The sequence below is a fragment of the Apodemus sylvaticus genome, chromosome 1, assembly GCF_947179515.1.
Source record: "Apodemus sylvaticus chromosome 1, mApoSyl1.1, whole genome shotgun sequence".
In the NCBI taxonomy this organism is placed as follows: Eukaryota; Metazoa; Chordata; class Mammalia; order Rodentia; family Muridae; genus Apodemus; species Apodemus sylvaticus.
In genome coordinates this window covers 90404405-90426270 of record NC_067472.1, presented here as the reverse complement: position 1 = coordinate 90426270, position 21866 = coordinate 90404405, and the positions used below count along the sequence as shown (strand labels likewise).

Below are 21866 nucleotides of genomic sequence, written 5' to 3'. Positions count from 1 at the left end.
GCATGCTCATTAAAATGGATGTTTGGAGGTGCAATATACACCTTGGTTTAATTTCTAAGTAAAACTTCCCTCTCCATCTTCGGGAGGTGTGGGAAACAAACAAGATGATGGAGAGAAGGCATGCTGGGGTAATGTGCTCTTAACTGGCCTTTGCTTCCCCACCAAGAAACAGGGACAGCAAAGCCCACATCCTCGACAGATCAAGACAGACACTGTATGTAATAGGTAGTATTTTTGGAGCATAAAGCACTTTTTAAGAATTGTTTATCATGTTGAAAGTATCATACAATATCTTTTAAACCGACTGCTGCTCTTTGCAAACAAAGATGGTCACAGAATCTGCCCCTTCCTGTGGAATCTCCAGGGTGGTCTACATTCCTCCATAGTATAGTTTTGGGAGCAAAGGAAACAGAGGAAACACTGCAACTGATCCTGTCAGTCAAACTGCAAAGGCAATAATCCCAATCAATTGATTCTGCATACACTTGATTTGAAAACAGTAAGATCCCACTGGTCTGTATAAGGAGTTCAGTCATTCCAGTTTGCTAAATAATTTGCTCTCAGCTCCATTTCAGCTACTGTTGTATGGCTGCATTGATCTTTTGATTATGCTTACCTTGTCTGAATCAGCTGTAGAAATAACAAGAAGCTGTGGCAACTGACCACGAGCAACAGAGTCTGCTTCCTGTTTCCCTTCCCCAATTAGAAGGGAAGCCTTATACACTGTGGTGCTGATGGGCTGAGCTTTGCAAAGTCAGGCAAGGGACAAGGATCTATGCTTGGAAAAATGCAACAGTGGCTTTTAAGAAACTAGCAACCAGTTTGCAATGTGCCTTGGTGAGGAGCTTCTCAGAGCCGTATTATTATTATTATTATTATTTATTATTATTTTGGACTGGGGAAAGGAACCATTTGAGCATGAGTGATGATCATTGCTATCAAACACCCGGAGAATGATTTTTTTAAAAGAAAGCATTATTAAAAATCTAATTAATTAGATGGAAACAAAGCTCCAGAGCCAACAACAGATCATGTTTGAATACTATTATCAAAGTATTGTTGGCTACCCCCAGATTCTAGCAGGTTACTAGTGTACAAAAGTTTCCCAAGGCTCAACAAGAAGGCTTGGCAGGTAAATCCACTTAGCAGCAAACCTGGAGATCTGAGCTCAGTCTCCATAATACACATTAAGGTAGGAGAGAACTGACTCCACAGAGTTGTCTTCTGATTTCTACATATGACATGTATGCCCACATAATCATGCATACACATGCCATAAAAATAATAAGTACTTTGTAAAATACCTTTGGCAAAAAAGCAAAATGTACAGGTGAATTTGCAAGCAGCTTCCTGTTAGGGTCTTCCAAGCCTTCACACTATTTGTAGACACTACGGTCCCTAAGGCACAGGGATTCCACCCTGAATCACTGGAGCATATCAAGCAGAGTGAACAAAATTAGCATAGAGTTGACATACTACAGTTTGAAAGTGAGAAAGAAGCTGCTACCATTTGTGCATCTTCCATGTGAGATGCTTCTTCCTTATACTATTCCTCAGACAATCCTTCAAGGAAAAGAGTCTCACATTCATATCTCTGACCATTGGAACTCAGAAAGGTAAAGTGATTTACTTAGAACAGAGTGTCAGAAAATGTGACAGGAAGAACAGAGACCTGCAATGAATCAACACAGAGACCAAGCTGTCCTGTCTCTAATCTATTGTGTGGGCTCACCTAGCCATTTGTGTGTGTGTGTGTGTGTGTGTGTGTGTGTGTGTGTGTGTGTAGAGAGAGAGAGAGGGAGAAAGAGAGGTTTAGATCAATATAGATATATAGATGATATAGAGATAGAGATAGAGATAGAGATAGAGATAGAGATAGAGATAGAGATAGAGATAGAGATAGAGATAGAGATAGAGATACTGAGATCTGCATCACTCAACCTTCTGTTTATGGATCCAGAATCAAAGAACAGCCTGGAAGGGACAAGGCACTGTGGAGACAGAAAGCAGGAGACTCGTGCTTCTGTGTCTAGCTTTTTCTTTAGTCCATCAAAGGTGTGTGGCAGTCAGGATATAAGTTCTTTTGTATGCCCCAGGCTTACAAAAGTTTGGAGAATAAAACTATCATAGAAAGTTGTTAACTGAATCAGATACAATTCTCTATGTGGAAATAGTAACTTGGGATGAGAAGCACCAAGACTTAAATCCATTTTTGCTCTAAGTCCCGACTGTCAAGAAGCACCTTCTTTTCTCTGGGGCTACTTCTTCTCTGTAACCAGTAGTCACTACCAGATGGATGTAACATTCCCTTCCATTCTCCCATACAAGGGGGCTGTTGCTGTTGTTGGTAGTGGTAGTAGATGAACGCTTTGGTTTTATCAGATTTTGGAAAACCCAGGACCATGAACAGGTTTTCCACCAAAAGCCTCCACTTCTACTCTGTACTTCAGTCACAGCCTGCGTGCTTCAGATGCAGGAAAAGAGTGCTCACTGTAGCTCATTTTGACATCTGCCGAGGGTAAACGTCTTTCTCAAGCAGTTCCATGAGAGAGTGGTGGCTCAAGCCACACGTGTGCCTATGCAGCCTGCCCATTTCTGAGCACTGCAGCCTGACATGATGCCCACACAATAACATTCTCCAGCCAATCGATGAGTCCATTCATACATCAAACACACCACAGACCATTTATGAAGATGGCCACCCTACCTCATTTCTCTCTTAGCCAGATGCCCTGAGCTTAGTTAGCCCTAGGACATTTATAAGCAGTGATTGAAATTCTTCAGTGGATTTTCACAACAAAAATACTTAGAATTACCAAAACAATAAAGTGTGGTAAGGAATTCACATAATATGATCTAATCACACTGGTGCTCCAGCACAGATGGGGCCGGCTGGTGTTCTTGGTGGGAAAAGCTAGCTTAGGACGGAAACTCAGCCTTCTTCTGGCAGGATGCTCACAGTGTGTGTGTGTGTGTGTGTGTGTGTGTGTGTGTAGTGCATGCACAGAGGCTCTTGGAGATGATTGTGCAGAAGAGCTCCTAGGGTGCCGTTACAGTCTATTGTCCCGACAATCTATGTACTTAGCAGACCCTGAACACCCTGCAACAAACAGCTCCAGAGATATTCCACTGGGGCTGCTCTGACCAATCAAATCAGTGATGTTTTGGCAAAACAGAGATTTGCTCAATAAGGTGAAACAGATCATAGGAGAATATGTATTCATGTGGGCACACACATGAGCCTGTGTGTGCTATGGAAACACAGCTTTCCCGTTCCTGTGCCACAAATGTTAGTCCACTCTGGTTATACATATAGCATTCGTTTAATGACATCTAGAGTGATAAATGTGACAGGCAGCAATAGATACTGGCATGTGATTTCCCATCCCCTTTAGCACTGGAAAGGTCTATCTATCCTACTTGACCTTGATTCAGCTAAAGGCAATCACCTCAGGTCAAATCCTCTTTTCAGGGCAGCTTTCATGAAAGGACTGACTGGCACTAACATACAAAACTCATTCTCCTCTCTAAATGTGGAGCAATTCTCCATAACTGTGGTGTCCTGGAGCTTATGCAAGAGTTGCTGGTAGAGGCACAGTGCCACCATTTCCTCACCCAGTCCTGCTTTGTCCCTGTCCCTCTTACAGACAGCAGTTTTGGAAAGTAACCCCCTGACACACAAAGACACACACCTGCCACTAACATCCAGCTAATGGCTTGCTTCCAGGGAGCCCAGGTGTGTGCTACATTCTTTTGTGAAGAATGTTCAAGTATGAGAGAGAGGTGTGCTTAGTCAATACAAGGTTTGTGATAGAATACTATAAAAGTTACCTAAAACTGTGACATGGGGTCCAAAGAACCAATTCCTAAGTCTAGTTTAAAGGTCTCTATATTTAAAGAATACTGGACCAGTAGGTCAAAGGTGTCAGTTTTGAAGCCAGATAGTAACCTGAATTTGTCCCAGTCCATTTCCTAATCTTTTTGCATATTACATGTTTATCCTGAAGAAATAGTGGAAGGCCACATTTCCTTCCTGTGGAAGGAAAGCCACCAAATAGGATGGAGATCTGAGTCATAAGAGAACCAAAGCTGCCTTCGGGCTCTGGATGGTCCCTTGATGCATTCCTCTAATAGCAACAGGCCTAGCAAGTACAGATATTCCCTCCAGAGGCTAACAAGGCCCACATCATGCAAACTTCCCCAAGCCAGAGGTCAGGAGGTCTGAGATTCTGTAAGAGCCAATGAACATACATAACCTCCCTAAAGAGCACGGGCTTCCAATGCAGCCCCAGTACCGTTATCTGCTGACGCAATGAGACCCTTCAGCTGGAAAGCCACGGCTCCCTGGTTCTGTAAAAACTGCACTGCACCTTACCTTGAGGGACTCAGTTCTCTTCAGCATGTTATATTTTAGGTTTTAGTTTATCACTATGTTCAAAGTCAATCTCACTTTTCATTTTCCTCTTATAACTTCCAAGGAAAAATATAGTTTTCTTTTTTCATATTTAACTTCAGATTTCTTCTTCCCAAATGAATTAAGAAAAGTCAATGGAAGTAAAAATTAAGCTTCGGAATTTGAAGTGCATAGTGTCTACATTTGACCTTCAGCTCCAATTGATCATAGTAACAACTACATCAGATGCAAGGTACCAATCTTTTAATTTATGATTCTCTGAGTAGGCGTGTTGCTTGAGTTTATGTATGGTATGCCAGGTCCTGTAGGAAGCTAACAGCAGCCACAGTACAATGACAACTCAGAGGAAAATCACATCTTTACTAGGCTTTGGAAGGCCAGCTCTCTCTGAGATTAATCTGGTCCACATGAGGCTTGGAGTATACCATCATATTACCAGCCCTAGCAGCCCATGCTGCCCTGCACACCAGATGTCCCCTGATGTGACCCAAGAGTACAGCATTAAGGCCAAGAGGATGGGAATGAGCAATACATTTGCACCCCTTGTAAAGGGTCACATTGTTTCCTTAAGAGAAAAGTCTCAACATAATGCAGCTGTGAATGTGGCCTTATTTTGAAGTAGAGCTTTTATAGATGTCATCAAGTTAGAGTAAGATCACAACAGATTAGATGGGTTAGAAAGTAGACACACAAGACAGAAGGCATATAGAAAAGATAGGAGGAAATTCAGATACAGCAGACACAAGCCAGGGTTCCAGCAACAATTAGAAGACAGGAAGAGAAGAGGAGGACATACCAGGAGAGCTGTAGAGAGCACAGCTTATAACACCACTTGGGAACTGGCATCGAGAGACACATAGTTTAAGCCCCTGCCTCTCAACACAAGCCAATGTATCCTTACTTAGGAAAGCATTACACCTGAGCTTCCAAATGGTCATGCCACACATGGGAATACAAGTAGCACCACACACTTTCAACTCCTTCAGGAGAAGAGAAAAACCCTGCAGGGAACTGGGAAAACCACAAGCTTTTCTCCATTGTGCAAACTCTGCCATGAGTCCTCACCACAGTTTCAAGGATTGAAGCAAAGCTGCAGTCTTAGTTTACCTAATAACCACATCTAAGTGTTGTAACATTTACTTAACTACTATTATTACTGTCTATCACAGACTTCATCCATCTCTCTAAAGTAGTCCCACATTTAAAAGTAAATAATAAACATTTTCTCATAACTTAGTGCCAGGCAAGTATTTGTATGTATAAAAGGAATGAGTTGTCTTACCAGGCACATTCCTCCCAGTGACTCCATTTCCATGCGTCTTCAATAGGCCAAATGGTCTCCTGTATGTCAACCAGATCTAATTCACACCCTGGACAGATCCAGTGTGGGATGAAGTGAAGAGGATTCTTAGAACCCACCAGGTCTACCATGCTTTTCCCAGGCTATGACTTTTACCTCACGTCCTCTGTTCCCTCTCCTATGACAGTCTGGCCACACTGGTTTGTACACCCATAGCTCTCCCTGTCTAGAGTGCCTTCCATCCTGTTCCTGTGGCTGAACCATGACTTCCTCCAGGTCTCTATCCTTAGTCATAGGCCCAGGCAGTCCTTACTGCCACTGGCTTCTCCCCCTTCACTTTCCTCTTGGCCCCTAGGTGTGTATTGACTCTGCCTTGCATACTTGCTTACTTCTTTATGGTCTCCTTCCCCTGCTAGTGTGTGCTCTGTTTAGCTCAGGCCTTTGCTCCAAGCTCTATTCTGCTATATAAGTCTATCTCAGATCAGGTACCACATAAGTGATTTGCTGGATCAAAATGATAACAATCGAATATAGTTTGAAATTTGCTTGGTTTCGATGTCTACTTTTTGATGGAAAACAGCATTAAATGTAACAGCAAGCAACAATTTACTCGACTGTCATTGTGAGCTTATGTTTATATTCTTGAAAACAGTCTTACACTCAATTTTCATTCCAATTGAATAATTTACAGTCTATCAGAAAGTTCCTAAGTATTTCAGAATAGGACAGAGAGACAGCAACAGGCAGGTAGGCCTGGAAGGCAACCGAAGTGCCAACCAGCAGGAATGTAACCATGTCACACACAGGACAGAAAATTACAAAGTGGCCCTCAAGCTGGAAGCCTAAATCTTTGGTAGCAAGTTAGGACCTGGAGGCCTAAAGACAAAGAGATGTGGCTGAGCTGGTGGGCCTGCCGTGCATGGGGAGGGATGTATGGTTACCTTCTCATTCCTGCAGTTGCTCAGCCCCAGGTTGTTCATGGAGGACAGTTTCCCATCAACTCCATGTGGCTGCTGTTGCTGCTCCCGCTGGATCTGTTCTCGCATCTTCCGAGCCTCCTGAATGGCTTTCATCACTGTGTCCTGGTCCCCAAACAGGGCAGGAGAGTTGAGACTGGATAGTATATCTGCATACACAGGGGGGCATTATTAGAGGTGTGTGGGGACATAGTCCCTTATGTGCTAGCTATGATTCACTCCGCAGGGTAACACTGTATTCTCTGAACAAGGAAGGGGCACATTTGTTATTAAGAAAACTACAACACTACTTAGAGAACAGAAAGACAATTCAACCAAGCTGTACAGGTTCTGGGTGCAGGTAGCCCTTGGAGGATGACCCAGCACTGCACTGTGTGGTTATTTTCTACCCTCTCACAAATGACTAGTCCTAGGTTCTAATCCTGTATGTACAGGGAGGAGTATTTGCCCTGCTTGTGCCTACAGTATCAACGCCCCTACATTCCAGTCCTAGATCTATTGGGAGGGCTAACTGCTTTGCATGTGTCTGTAATTTATGTACAATCTTTGCTGATCTTTGGGGGAGGGGCAAGACGGGCGGTAGGCAGAGAGGCAGCTGAGATCTGTTTATTTGGCGTGCTATGTGGAAGACAGCAGTTTGAGGCTTAACAGAATGAGACTTAAGAGGGCACATGTGCACGATGGTGACATCTGTATGTGTGTGGTATGTGTCCACTGCAGGAGTGAGGGGGCAGGAAGGAACACACCACACTCTCCGTTCTCAAGAGCTGGCTGGTTAATGAAGCATTCTTCTTATCATGCTGCCTCGGTTATTTACCAAGAGGATGACAACCCTGCCCCACTCCCAGCTTGGACACCCACTGCTCCCAGCCCTCTCCCCCACCCCTGTTCCTGACAGTGAAGCAGTATGTGTGGTGATGGCTTTCACATGAGTACGAATCCTAAAATCAAGTAAGAATAAACATTCTCCTTCATTATATTCTGTGTAACCCAGGGGGGGAAATGAAATGGAAACTAATTTTCCTCTATGCCATGTTTTTTTCTCATCTTAAATGAATACTTTGGATTGGTTTTTACATTTTGAGACAAAGGAGGACAATTATTTGATTAGTGATAGATTTCAGCTGCTGTTGTGTATTTCACATGACCTACTTATATGAGCCTCTTTGTATTTCACCACACATATGTATAAAAGGCATGTATGCATACATGCATACACCTCACAGAGAGAGGAACAGGGACACCAGATTACAATCAAGCTTATATCATATACCTTGTATGTACAATGTGTATATACACATATATGTGTTTTGTATATATACATACATATATACATATATGTATATATGCACACATATACATAGAAAATGCTGCAAAAGGTTCCAAAAACTATCTATGAAAATGTTTTTTTAAAGTCAGTTACTTTATTATAAAATATTAAAAAACATTTTCTTTTGTTTAGAAGCTTGCTGATTAAATAAAAGACAACTTTTGTGGAATATTATTTACCCAAGATTGCTGTTCAACAGCTAAATACTCCCGCACATCTGGCTTCTGACCTAAGAAGCTGCTGACAGGAGCAGGGCCTGGGACATACCAGCTCTGTCTCTGCCCTTTGAGCAGGGCCTGGGACATACCAGCTCTGTGTCTGTCCCTTGGATGCCCAGCCCAGACTGCACAAAGCCACTTCAGGAAGCAGGCATCTGTTTTCCTTAGGCTGCTTCTCTTGTCTCATCTCCCAACTCCCAAAAGGCCAGCCAAAAGAAACAGTTCATGTTCATGTGCATCACTATCTCTCCCTGACAGAGTGTAAGATGCTGTGGTTCCTAGGAGAGGAACCTAACTGGAAATCAGAACAGGCTGCTCTCCACATCCTAATGTTCCCAACTGCCAGTGCCAACACTACATCGTATTGTCAGAAGACACACTCACATTAAGCCCAGTTGAGTGCACCTCTAACTCTGAGCTTCCTGAGAGCAGAGAGTTCTGAGTGAGTGACCTGGGTATAAGTCCCGGTTCTGCTGGTTCACAGCACAGCTCTGGGGCTGAGTCATTCTACCTGTAAGAACTACATTATGTAACTTGTAAACTGAAATTAAAGCAGCAAGACTACATATAAATTATGATGGCTCTACCCACACATTGCTGTATCTAATTATGATAGACAAAAAGACTCCATGATTCAATAACACAAGGAAGAGGACATAGTAAAGAAATGGCCAGTCTGATTCCCACCCTCCCTTCCCAACGTCTTTATTTGGAAACCAAGAGACATAAAGAGCCTAGTAACAATCCCCTAATGTTTTGCTTTGATCCTGCTGACAGGTGCCTCTGGTCTTGTTTCATTCTGCCTAAGCAGGTGAGCATGTTGGGATTCACCTATCATTGTCTTTCAAAATGGAGACTGCAAGGCCCTGTCAGGTGATCTGTTCTTTCTCTTCAGGCCTTCAGGAGTCTACAAGCTACACAATCCTGGTGACTTTTCAGGGTTTATGAAATCCGACACCACTCCAGTCACTAACTGTTTGGTTCAGATGTGTCCTCATAAAACCCATGCTTTTTTTTCAAACAGGGGCAAGAAAATACCTTCAAGTCCTTGAAAATGCTCTTCAAGGGCAAGAAGGAACAGGCATATTGTGGCATGCTTCTTGCATGAAGCCAACTCTTGATGCCCTCACAAAACTACTTCAAGGCAAAACTGACAAAACTCAGACCCTCCTAAGTGTCTCATGGCCAGGATCCACTATCATCCAAAAAACAAAACAACAACAAAACAACCAAACAACAAAACAAACAAACAAAATAAAATGAATGCTGGCAGGACTTGTGACAATTTCTAAAATTTCTAGTTGCCTAAGATACTAAGTTGGGTCTGCTTCATTAGGAAGAACATGAACATTGCTGTCCTTCCCAAGGACCACATGACCCAGGGCCAGCAGGCACTGGCCCAGTTGCTTTCTTTCCCAGTGCACAGGTCTCTTCCATTTACCTAAAGAGGATCCTCTCCCCAGGCTTCCTCCAATGGGGCTGGGGATGCTGCTTTTGTTTGGCAGGTTGACAGGGCTGGTTTTGCTGGCTGGAAAGAGGCTCTGGGTGGGAGATGTTGGGGACTTCACAGGCTCTGCTGTCTTAGGCCGGGATGAGAGATTCAGAGGCTGGGCTGTTGTTTCATCCTACAAGAGTTTAACATAAATAATTATTTAAAAAAAGACAAATGAAGCACATTATCACTTAGTAAGCCACAGTTATTTTACACCTCCGAGACAATACCATGTTCTCCTACAATAATAACAAAAGAAGCTAATTATCTACCTCCTTGAAGATTCATCGGAAGGAACCTCATTAATTTCCCTGTGTTATGCTTCTATTTACATTAACTATGTAGTTGGATCATTCTTTTTGCCAAATTAAAATCTGAATTAGCTCACATTACAGCTTAATTTCCTAATGTGTTTTCAGGGATCTAAATTAACCTAGGGCATTTACAAAGAATTATTTAAAATTTCAGTAGCTCTGTAGTGCTTTTGTGTTAGTCTCTCTGAAAAGTTCCTATGACTATAAATAGTCCCCACAGCTAATTTTTTAATATATATTTTAAATCAAACAATTCAAAGTCCTTTAGAATGGAAACATGGGAAGCCATCTTCGCTCTCCAGGGCCCCTGCCCTCAGAGTCCCATGCCACACCACAGGCTTCTATGTGGCTTTCTGGGTGTGGGTGCTCTTGTGGTTTATATTCTGGTCTCTATTCATGTTTAAAATTAATTTTTGTGAAGAGCAAGCATACATTATAATTATGTTTTACATGCTATGCTATATGCAATTTATTTTTCATGCTTAAAGTGATGTCTTGTTACAATCTTTGCTACATATATTTATGGAATATCTATTTTAGGACCCATATCCCTCTACACCAAGCCCAGTATTTTCATCTCTGGCTTGGAACCCTGAGTTAGCCAGTGGCTTCAAAGCTAAGCAACTTGCTTTCATTTTGTCTCATTTATTCAACCATCAAAGAGTTACAAAGACAATATTTCTCTCATTTCACACTGAAATATGTGATTTAAAGGTTCAATATTAAGATCTGCATTATTGCATTCTGAAGCAAAATCATCAGCAAATGTCAGATCCCATCTAACTTCTGGGACACAGGGGACTTGTTTTCGGTGACATTATTGAGAATACACAACAGAATCTGGTAACAGAACATTCTCTCCCAGGGTAAACATGTGACCTCATTCCTCACTGAGGCTTAGGTCTTCATCTATAAAAAGACAGCCATATACTAAGGGATGTCAACCAATGTCTGTCATGCCAGAAAATAACAGTGGAGGAGGAGGGGGAGGAAGGACAAGAGCTCTGACCATGCAGCAGGCACTACACTGGGCACCTGCAGTGTATTAGCCCACTGAGCCCCTGAGGCCACTGGAGGGTGAGCTGTACTACTCAAAACCAACAAATGAAGAGATGAACATCCAAATAACCAAAAGCCCCTCCCCAAGGCTGGATAGGGAGAGGAAAAATTGAATCTAACTTACTGGACTCCAAATCTCACCCCTCTGCCTCTATCTACCAAATGTCCAGCAAAAATGATCATTTGTCTCTATGTCTGAGTTGTTTTGTTGTTGTTGTGTTTGGTATTAATAGGAAGCAAGTGCTCAGTCCCATCTGTGTTGCAATGCACTTTAATCTATATTTAGTATAGGGCATGTTCTGGGGAAACATGATTACATCCACTACGAATGTCAAAATTATCTGATGTACTAAATTAACTTGCTTCTTTTTGCCCTTGACTCAAAGGATATTTAAACTAGTCACTTCCTTCACTCATACTGGAATCACAGCGATTTATGTGCTAAGTATTTTGTCATGCTCTTCATGTTCCTTTTATTTGGAGTTTGCTGACCTTCTAAAATGCCCAAATTTAGAGTGTCTGTCAAGTTAGAGACAAGTCCTACCACTATTTCTTCATATATAAGTCAGATTCTTTCTTCTGGTTGTGTGAGTTAGCCTGTGTGACGTTGCCCCAGGACTGAGTCTTTCCTCCGGTCCACTTCGCATAGTTGTGTTCTGTCTTCTATTCCATGCTTTTTCCTTTTGCAGGTCTGAGCTGCTCCTAACCCTATCCAGTGACTTCTCATCTGCACCACTGTGCTTACCACTTGTAGGCAACTAATTTTATTTCTGTGCTTTGTCTTATTATATTTGTTTTCTTCAATATTCTTGAAAATATGGACTTTACAACCTGTTTTGAGTTTTACATGTGCTCTAATTTACTATTTATAATTCAAAATTTATGTCAAGAAGTTTTCCATTGTAAATCATGATAGAGGGACAGGATCATGTTTCCTTCCCCAGGTTAAGAACTCACTGTTAGGACATAGGACATGACCATTAGACAGTGCTCTACAGAGATCTATGCTAGGAGCCTGGGAAAGCAATTCCAGAAAGAAGTGAATTCTAGACTGGTCCTACTTTACTATCCAGAAGGAGTTTCTGGGAAGTGGCACAGGGAACGAGGTAGCCTGCCCAAGTAGAGCGTTCAGAGTTTAGGTTTGCTAATGTAAACATAACTTTTGAGGGGTACCAAAGAGGACAGATTTATAGAGAGAAAATGCTAAGGAAGTGCAAGGGACTGGCCTGCATGCCGGTCAGTTGAGCTCTGAGCAGCAGATGCATGTAAGGAGGCATCCTGAGGCTGGGGAGAACAACGGAGTAGGCAAATTGACTGTTTTCAAAAAGGGCTGAGAATGGCTTACTCTCACATCAGCACAGTGCAAAGATCCCTTCAATAACTATGAGCTTACTCAGAAACAAGGTAATATGAATAAAGAAGAGAAAAGCATAGCAGCTTTCAAACAAACATCAGAATGGCACAGATAGCAGAGTTAGATAAGAAAAACAAAAACAGCAACTTACATGCAGGCAGACCATGATACCAGTCTAGAATATACATTCTGAGAGAACATTTACGTTCTTTCTATGTAAGAACAGTGACATTTTGTGACATTTTGGTAGGGCTGATTGTATGCCCCCCTCCACTCAGTTTAAGATAGCACAAGGCATTTTTCAGGGGACAGATTGTAGAGACTGAGTGCCTTGCCAGGTTGAGAAGGCTTTTGCTGTATATAGAGCTGATAAATGATACTCACAGCCCAGCTCAATGTTTCTCAATCTATCTCAGGATGGGAGTATGCAAGCGAGCACTTCTATTCCAACCCTGAAACTACCTTCATATCCTTCATGACACCAACTCCTAGATTACAAGGACAGACTTTTAATAGATTAAAACCCCCTGCTTATCTCTGATATCTTCAGCAAATATTGCTGTGTTATATTTCACTATACAGTGCATAATCAAGTATTATATCGTGAGAGCCATGATGTAACTTCACAAATCTTCACAAATCTTCACAGTCAGCAGACTGAGTTTATTCTCAGAAGTTCTTCAGTAATAGGAACATTCAATTTAAATGCTCACTTTATATTTTGGTTTATATAGTTCTGCTCACATACATAATATATGATCTAAGAAGTATAAGAAATGGGTCCTTTGTTGCTAACATAAAATAGTCAAGTCAAACCATACAGAACTCTTATGCTTAAGAATTTGCATGTGGTCAAGTGAGTAATAAAATCTGTTGGCCCACAGAGCTGGAATGGTAAAAGCAGATAGAAACTTGAATTTAGCCAGGGAACACTTACTCATTTAGTAAAGGCTTGGTTTGGTGCAGTTCCAGTTGGCCAACTTAAATTACAAAATGACTTTTTCACATTAAAATATTTAACAGCCAAATAGCCTGAGTTGTGGTGTTTCCCATATTCTTTCTCTAACAACTATGAAGAGACTTAATCCTTGTTTGAGCTGCTATTCTATGATTTGCATTCAGAAATAAGTTTTTGGAACATAAAACAATGTGTTTCCACAAACTTACATTTCCTGTGTTAATTGTTATAGCTCAAGATTTCTAATAATTAAGTATAATTTCACCTTACATCTCTAGAGAATCTAAAAGAATGGGTGTCAGTAAGTTAATTTTTGGGGGTCTCCACCTCCAAACAGGCTGCCTTGAGGATGCTCAGGGTTTTGGTCTTCAATAATTGAAGTCCATTATTTTTGCAGACTTTTTGAAACCTCAACATTGCTATCTGAAAATTTACCAGGATGGATCCTGTTCAGTGGCTGCAGAGCACCCAGGAGTGATGTTGATTCACTCCACTGTTTCCTATGTGAAGATCCAAAAGCTGCCCAGGCTCCTCAAGTACAATGCTTCTGATGCATTACAGTCATGTATCCACACTTAGCACAGCTCTCCAAGGCCATGGCCAATTACACACAACAATTATTTCTCCAGCGTAAATTTATTAACTCAATATTGGAAGCAAATACAGTTCCCCAAACCAACTTAACTTATATTTTGCATAGGAACCATATGCAGTACACATTTGTAGTGCCTGATCATTTCTCTTGTCACCAAGTATCCCTCAGGTGACCAGTTTGAGGAATTTGAAGACTCAGTTAAGAAAACAATGTACCAACACTCCTCCTATAACTGTGAAAGCACATTTACCCTCTCAGAATTACATGACATCATAAGTACCATCAGCCAGTGATACCCTTGGCTCCTTGGGATAGCCAGTACTGACACAGCCCTCCACCAGACTATGCCAAGTCCAGCATTAGAATTCCTTCAATTCTCTTTTAACACCAAGGATTCTAGGTCCTACTCTGAGAGTGTGAGGGGCTGCCCACCTGTCTGAGGAACAGGGAGAAAAGTGTTGCAAGTCCATGACAAAGACTGACGATATGAGCACAACCATTTCTGCCAGAGAACATTAAAAAAGGAAAACCAGACCCTGAAGGGAGAGATTTTCAAAGAGCGAGTTTTTGGAGTTCGGTAAGCATCTCACAATATAGCACTATTGTTATCAAAAGGGGAACACCTGTTTCTCAATGTTCAATCATGGCATCCCCATAAAGAGGCACATTTGGGGATCTTTTATGTTGCTGTGCTCCTGCTGCTTACTCCCAGCATAGCCCAGTTCACTACCTTTCTTACAAAGCTATTTTCCAAACTGTTTTCACAATCCTGCAAAGCAAGTACCTTAACTTGAGTTACAGGGCTGGTCCCTCTCTTTTCATTTTTTATCCCAGTAGGTGAGACCGCCCCTGCCGAGTTTGGTGGCTGTGGAGTTGATGGCATCTTTGCTCCAGGTGACACCTGCATGCTGGCCAGCTGAGCGGCATAGAGCTGCTGCAAAACAGAGGAGAACAAATGTCAGTCTCAGTAAATACAGCGGAGACAGGTTAACAAACCCTACCATATTGTCAGATAACGTCTCTCAGAACTCTGAAGTTTCTCTCTCAGTTTTTTGTTTGTTTTGTTTTTTTTTAAAGAGGAAAATAAGAAAAGCCAAGTAACTCAGAATGGAAGCAGGCTGGAATGAACAGTATGTGGCTGTTCCAGCAGTGACACTGGGAGGAGACTGGTCTCTCCACAACCCAGTCCCTTCAGCTGCACTAAGAGGATTTGGCTAATCAATCTCTGAGGGTCCTTCTAGAACCTGAATCACTATATGAAGTTTTTTAATGTCTAGTGTGTCCACTCGTGGACTAAGAAACTAATCCGAACTGCCCTGAAGAACCTCTGTCTTACCATACTTCTCTAAGGATCAGATCCTTCTTGGAGATCAGGGATATCTCTGTGCCCTGACAGCAGCCACTTCCCTCTCAGGGTCTTACTAGGCACCATATAACAGTCTTTGACAGGGTACAGCAGATTGGTAGTCATAGAAACAAAAAAGTCAACCTTCTTTTCCTGGCTCTAGGACTGAAGGAGGTAACGAAATTGCCCCCTTTATGCCCAGAACAGCTCTGCTGGTGTCTTCCCAAATTCTCCTTTGGTTTGCAACTTCAGGCTTATCTCCCTATATTTCCACCGCTGTTTTCCTGATCTCTTCTAAGTATTTGCAATGGTTCTCTTCAGTAGAGAAGAACCTTTACTGCTCCCTCTTACAAGGGCTCCTCTTCCTGAGACAAGGTAAACAGACTACCTGATACTGTATATCTTAAAGTGATCAACATTAAGTACATTGTTGTAACTGAATGCAGAACCAAGATTGGAATATAAGCCAATCTCACTTTTACATAATTTTAACTTTTATCAAAATGGTGTTATACATGGCTTTATAAATTCAATATTACATTAAAGCTTTTAAATAAAAGAAATCACCAACAGCATGGCCAACTTGAAAAGTTAAAGCCCCTACATCCACCCATGATGGCCTTGGCCTCCCGCACTGGCCTCTCTACTTCATGTCTACTCTGTGGAGACCATCTCCTTTCAGCTTGATTGACTGTTCTTAACTGACACTTTCCACCTTGCTTTCAGATGTTTATGTACTGTTCTGTCCTTCTTTGACCTCACAGAGGAGGATGAGAGGTCTACATCATACATATGGATACTACATCACCAACCATATATGCTTTTATACATCCCTCCAATTGCTTAATGTTAACATCACAAATTTTAGGTTAGCCTCACTGTTCCATTCTAACTTGGCACTATTCATAGCTGAGCTATGCAAAGAGCTATATTTCATTCTTTCTTCTTTTCTTGTCTCTTCTTTTTCTCTCTTTCTCTTTCTCTCTTGCTCTCTCACTCTCACATTCACTCTTGTTCTCACCATACAAAGATTGAATTTAGGTCTTCAGGCTTGCTAGGTAAATACCACTGAGCTATATCCCCAGACTTCTTTCTGTTTTTTATTTTGAGACAGGATATCACGAAGTTGTCCAGGCTAAACTTGAACTCACTGAAAACCAGATATACCTTGGACTTGTGATCTGCCTGGCTCAGCCTTCCATGTACTTGGAACCATATGGATTAAATACAGCAGTAACTTTTCCCTTTAACTTTTTATTTTGTTATATTTAGTATTTGTATTTTTATTATTTTATCTTTCATTTATCTCCTTTTGGCTTCTGTAACTATCACTGGTTAATTCCCAGACTCTCCAAAAGACCAAGAAAACTCAACACAATACAGTTGACTATACAGTTAATCTCCATATTCCTTAGAGATACCTTCAGGATTCTCTACCCTCTTGCTCCAGTCTCAACTAGTTTATTCATTAGGCCTGCTGTGCTACATAGAATTCCCCTTTGTGTCTCCTATACTGGATTCTGTTTTCTGTGGGTCACAGCTTTCTGTCTGTTAGTTAACTGTCTTGTTTTGGGTAGTATATACCCTCCAGGAAATACTTGAGAAAGTGCCTGTGAGGTTAGTTTTTTAGGAACTAATGATTCAGGAAACTTATTATTATTTTCCCTTGATACAGAATTCTAAGTTAAAAATGATTCTTAGAATTCCAAAGAAAATGGCTTACTGTTCTTTTCCTCTTTTTGCTAAGAAAGTCTGATGCCATTTTGACTTCAGATTATTTGTATGAAAGCAGTTGTCTCTTGAGATAGCATGGACTTGTCCCTTTAAACCAACTGTAGGGATTTAACTCCAGGGTCTGACTGTTGTCGTGGCACTCACTGGTCTGGAGCCCAGCCTGTCTAATGTATAAAATCATGCATTTCAACTGTAGGCAATGCTCTGGGATTTCCCATCAACTTACACTAATCAACGTTAGACATGCTCATGGACCCTAGTTCTTCCTTCTATCTCCTACTATTCAACATATTATTCTACTCTATTACAGATTATTTTTATCAATTTCTAAGGGATCTATGAATTTCCCTAAGTTTCGGCTGTACAATTTTAAGGATCCTTTTGTTCCCTGGCTGCTTTTATAAAGCATTTTGATTACTTTTCTGTTGGGTAATATTACTGATGGCTTCGAATTTGTTTTCTTTATCTGTGCTCTGCACTGTTTTATCTCTTTTTATCTTTTGAGCTCTTTCCATTGGAGGCTCTCCTAAAGTCTCTGGTGATGGCTGACTGATATATAAGTAACATCACGAGAAGGCGGGTGGGAATTCTAAGTGTTGGGAGGAAATATTGAATGACAGACTTCCGTATAAAAGAATGGTGCAGAAAGTAGATTTTTTTTTCCCTTGGGGAATCCAAAATGTCAACACTCATATGCTGGGCCATATTCTTAGAGAAATATCTCCAAGTTCTGTCTTGGCTGGAAGATTCATTTGAATGCCATTATTATTATATCTGATGTCTCAAGATTTAAAAAAAATCCAAAAATCTATTAATATAGATTCTCAAGAGTTTCTTAGTCCCTTGCTAGGTTGTGTGCTGAAAATGATGGGTAAGACAAAGCAGTATCCATTATCATGCATGAGGCTGAGGTGACATCTTTTATTGATTTTAACCAGCCATCTTGTCAACCATTCTCCTTCTACGTCTGTCTTCCATGACACATTACCTTTTCTTTACTGATGACAGTTACAACTCTAGAATCCATTTCTCATGTCCCCCAAACTTAAAATGGTCTCTCTTTCTACCTGTAAAGGTTGCTACTTTCAATCCTTAGCTGTTCCTATTATTGGAACTTAAGTAAAACTGGTAATACATGAATTTGTGTATTTGCTGTGGTAATCCAGTCAGATACCCCAATCTTAGCACTGTTGATTCTTGAAAACATCATTCAAATATTTTCTTTTCTACCTATAATCAAGATTAAGCCATTACCTTGATGGTCAGATTTCTATCATATTAGAAAGCTTCCTACTTCATCAACTAAAGAGAAAATAGTTCAAACTTGGCTATATTAGTAGAAGAGAAAAAACAGGTGGTTTGTGTATAATTTCAAGCATTACTATCATTCAGATGGACAAATAAAAAAAATTACAGTAATCAAAAACAGACCTTTTGGTACATGTAATTAAATGAAAGCTTAATAAAGAATAATTTGCAAGAGCCAGATGTGCCTATGTCATGATTGTTGCTTTCTTTGGAACAATTTTTCTAATATAACAAGCCTCTAAAGAAATTAAAGTTTCTTAATGCTGTATGCAATGACTCAGTGGCAAGAAAAATTCACAAGTAAGAGTCAAACTGCTATAATTTACGCAAAGAATAGGTTTGTTTCTTTTTCACTTTGATGGATCTTTTTCTCTTGAAATTCAGCAAGGCTGAGTGTGTATCTCATTTGGTACTGTGCTTGTTTAGCAAGCACAAAAACCTGGCTCCCTTTCCAACCAGGTATGGTAGCATAATGTCTGTAATCCCAGGACTTGGGAAATGGAGACAGAAAGATCAGGAGTTCAAGGTTATCCTTCTACACATATCAAGTTTGAAATCAGTTTGAAGTACATAAAACCATGGCTATAAATAAAGAAAAAATAAACAACACAAAGCAAGTTGGTGGGACACACAAACATCTGCTATGGAGCCTCTGCTCGGACTAAGCCACTGAAGCTTGACAGTGAGTGACATGGGTAAAGGGAGCTTCAAATAAAAAAAAAATGCATTGCCTAGTTTTGGGAACTATAATCAATAACTGAATCTTATAGAGCCATTAGGTCTTAGAGACACTGTCCTTTGGAATACTCTATTCCTCATCAAATGAAAGTTCACTTTGTTTCAATCTTTCAGAAAGCTAATGAACAATGCAAAAACACATCTTTAGAAATAAGTCTATATTTTAAATAACTGACTCAATTCAATGATCCTTCAGATTTTCTGGACAACATAGTTAACTTTTAGAAATAAGGTAGCATTGTTTTCTCTAAAGTTATGATAATCATTTCATACTTATGTCCAATAAGGTCTATATAAAAGTGGCAGGACTCCATAAACTCAAACTGCTCAAAACTGGATTCTTGTGAGTTGTGGCTCCTGGTGCATTGGAAGCAGAAAGAAGAGCCACAAATGCAGTGGACAGTAGGATGCAATGTAAAATTCAGTACAACAAGCCTTGAGGTTATAAAAATAAATCAGAAAATGGAATACAACAAAAAGAAAGCTTCTATATCACATTCTACCTAATTGGAGGTTTTATATTGATTTATATAATAAGAATGGTATTCATCAAATGGGCATAAATTTGCAAAATAATTTCATGGTTCACTTTCTATCCTACTATCAGCTTTATGTATTCCATTCACAAAGTTCTATACCAGGAATAGGGAGTCCAAAGTCTTGAACCAACATTCAGCCTTGAGGTGTGAAATGGAGATTCCCAGCCCTTAACTGACAGCTCTCTTGAGGTGTTCATCTTTTTTGAACCTTGTGTTCAGTCAGGCATGTGTTGGTTACTATCCGTGATAGACTGCAAACTTCCTGAAGACATGAGTGATCTAATTCTTGCATGTCTGGCACTAATGACAACAGCTTGGGAGTAACAGGTGCCTGAGGAGTACTTCTGAATTGACATTTTATACAGATCATTGTGCAGTAGAAGAGGTTCTGCAAACAAGACAGTCACACTCAGTCATATTTATTATAGGTCATGAGAATTATGCTGAATTCTAGAAAATCACAACAAATCAAATCAAAGGAGTATACACTCAATCTTTGCTAAATTACATTGTTTCACATACATAGTGGGTGAGGTGAGGGGAGAAAAGGAAAAGAGTGTAAGTCACACAGATTTGAAGATGTCTCAGTGAACCCATTACTTTATACACTAACCTCAAAACCAACTAAAACATAAATTTTAAGAATTATTCTGTTTCACAAAAAATGGCCCTTTAAAGTGAGTTGATAACACATTTGCCAGGTGTCAGGTAACTGCTAGTGCAGTGATGTGTGCTCAAACTTCTCACATAGACAGTAGTCTGAGCACAAGCAGGGAATAGCATCAGGCTTTTCTTTTTAGTGTATTTACAAAGAGCTCTAACAGTTTCCTGATGCTGCATCTTCTTTGGAAGAATATAAAAATACTAGTTATTCTAATGACATAGCTTTAGTTAGAAAATCTCTTTGCAGACCAGAGGATTAGGAAGGAAAAAGGTCAAACTCTGATTATGTAGCTCTTAGGGTTTATAAAAGCTTCATTCAATGCAGGATTCTCAAAACAGAGTACACAGTCTGGAGATGATCATGAACAGTAACTCCTAACCACAGTTGAGGTCTGAGAAATCAGCAACATAGAAAAGTAGACAACAAGCTTAGTAAAAGCCCCATAAACATTTCAATTTGGTGAAGACTTTTGTAAATGCAAATTTTTTCCATTTCAGTTGTGTAAAATGCTTAGTGATTGTCTGGGATACTGAACTGTGCCTCAAATATATAATATATAATATATACAAAAGAAATGCACATAAAATTGAGCCTAGTTGAATTTTTTAAAATTACAAAAGCACTTATATTTAACAGTGCATTAAGAAATTATTTTTTAAACTTATTGCTGAAAGTGCCCCACCCTCCCTAGCAGAGGTTTAAAGAACATGCTTATCACTGGACCTTGGGAAGCAGAGCAGTGACACACAGAGGCCTGGAGGGCCCTAGCCTGATGTCCTCATTCTATTGGTAAACTGAGGTCAAGGTGTTTCCCAAGAACACTTATTTATTACTGGAACTAGAGGAACCTCCTTGCTCTCACTTTGTTACCAAAATGTCACTGGAAATAGAAATTGGTTAGATGCTCAATCTTTGCACCTTTCAAATACGTTTCCAGCATGATTAATTGTTCATTGACCAAGCTTTGTGCTATACTTATAAATTAAGTCTTGTATTAAACAGTGGAGGTGCATCAACAAGACCCTCTAAATAAAATGACACTCCATTTAATGAGGAACTGGCAGTATATAGCTGCCTAGACAGTGCTTGTAAAGTTATAGTTTGAAACCCCTGAGAATCACAAGGAGAGAATTTCAGGAATCTCACTAAATAGGGCACTTGATACTGTCTGAAGGATCAGCAACAGCTTCTCCAAGGAAGATATATTTTACATAAGGAAAAAAGCTTTTCAAGTGGAAAGCTTGACAGAAAGCCTTCTAGAACAAAAACCTCAAGGATTCTGGCTCTGAGGTGGACATCGAGGCAAGCTATTATGGAACTTAGGACAATGAATGTGTCAGGGTTGCTGAGTACACGGAGACTGACATATGAGGCTGGCAGGGTAGTGCATCTCTGTAACCACCACCACACAACATGAGTGGGCTGATGATGAAATGAAAGCAACTTATTTCACACAGCTCTGAAGGCAGGGATATCCAAGGCCAAAGCACCAGGAGATTTCACATCTGGAAGGGGTCTGTTTACTCC

At 40.5% G+C, this 21866-nt stretch overlaps 1 protein-coding gene across 9 annotated transcripts in view; it reads right to left on the bottom strand.

The window, feature by feature from the left end:
• Sox6 (SRY-box transcription factor 6) overlaps nt 1-21866 on the bottom strand; it is a 449973-nt gene that overhangs the window by 64617 nt on the left and 363490 nt on the right. For all 9 annotated transcript variants that reach the window (XM_052200776.1, XM_052200792.1, XM_052200801.1 and 6 more), the window contains 3 exons: nt 14796-14945; nt 9681-9864; nt 6656-6840 (listed from right to left, as the gene is read on the bottom strand). In XM_052200776.1, coding sequence (XP_052056736.1) covers nt 6656-6840; nt 9681-9864; nt 14796-14945 — 519 coding nt within the window. The remainder of the gene's footprint in view (nt 1-6655; nt 6841-9680; nt 9865-14795; nt 14946-21866) is intronic.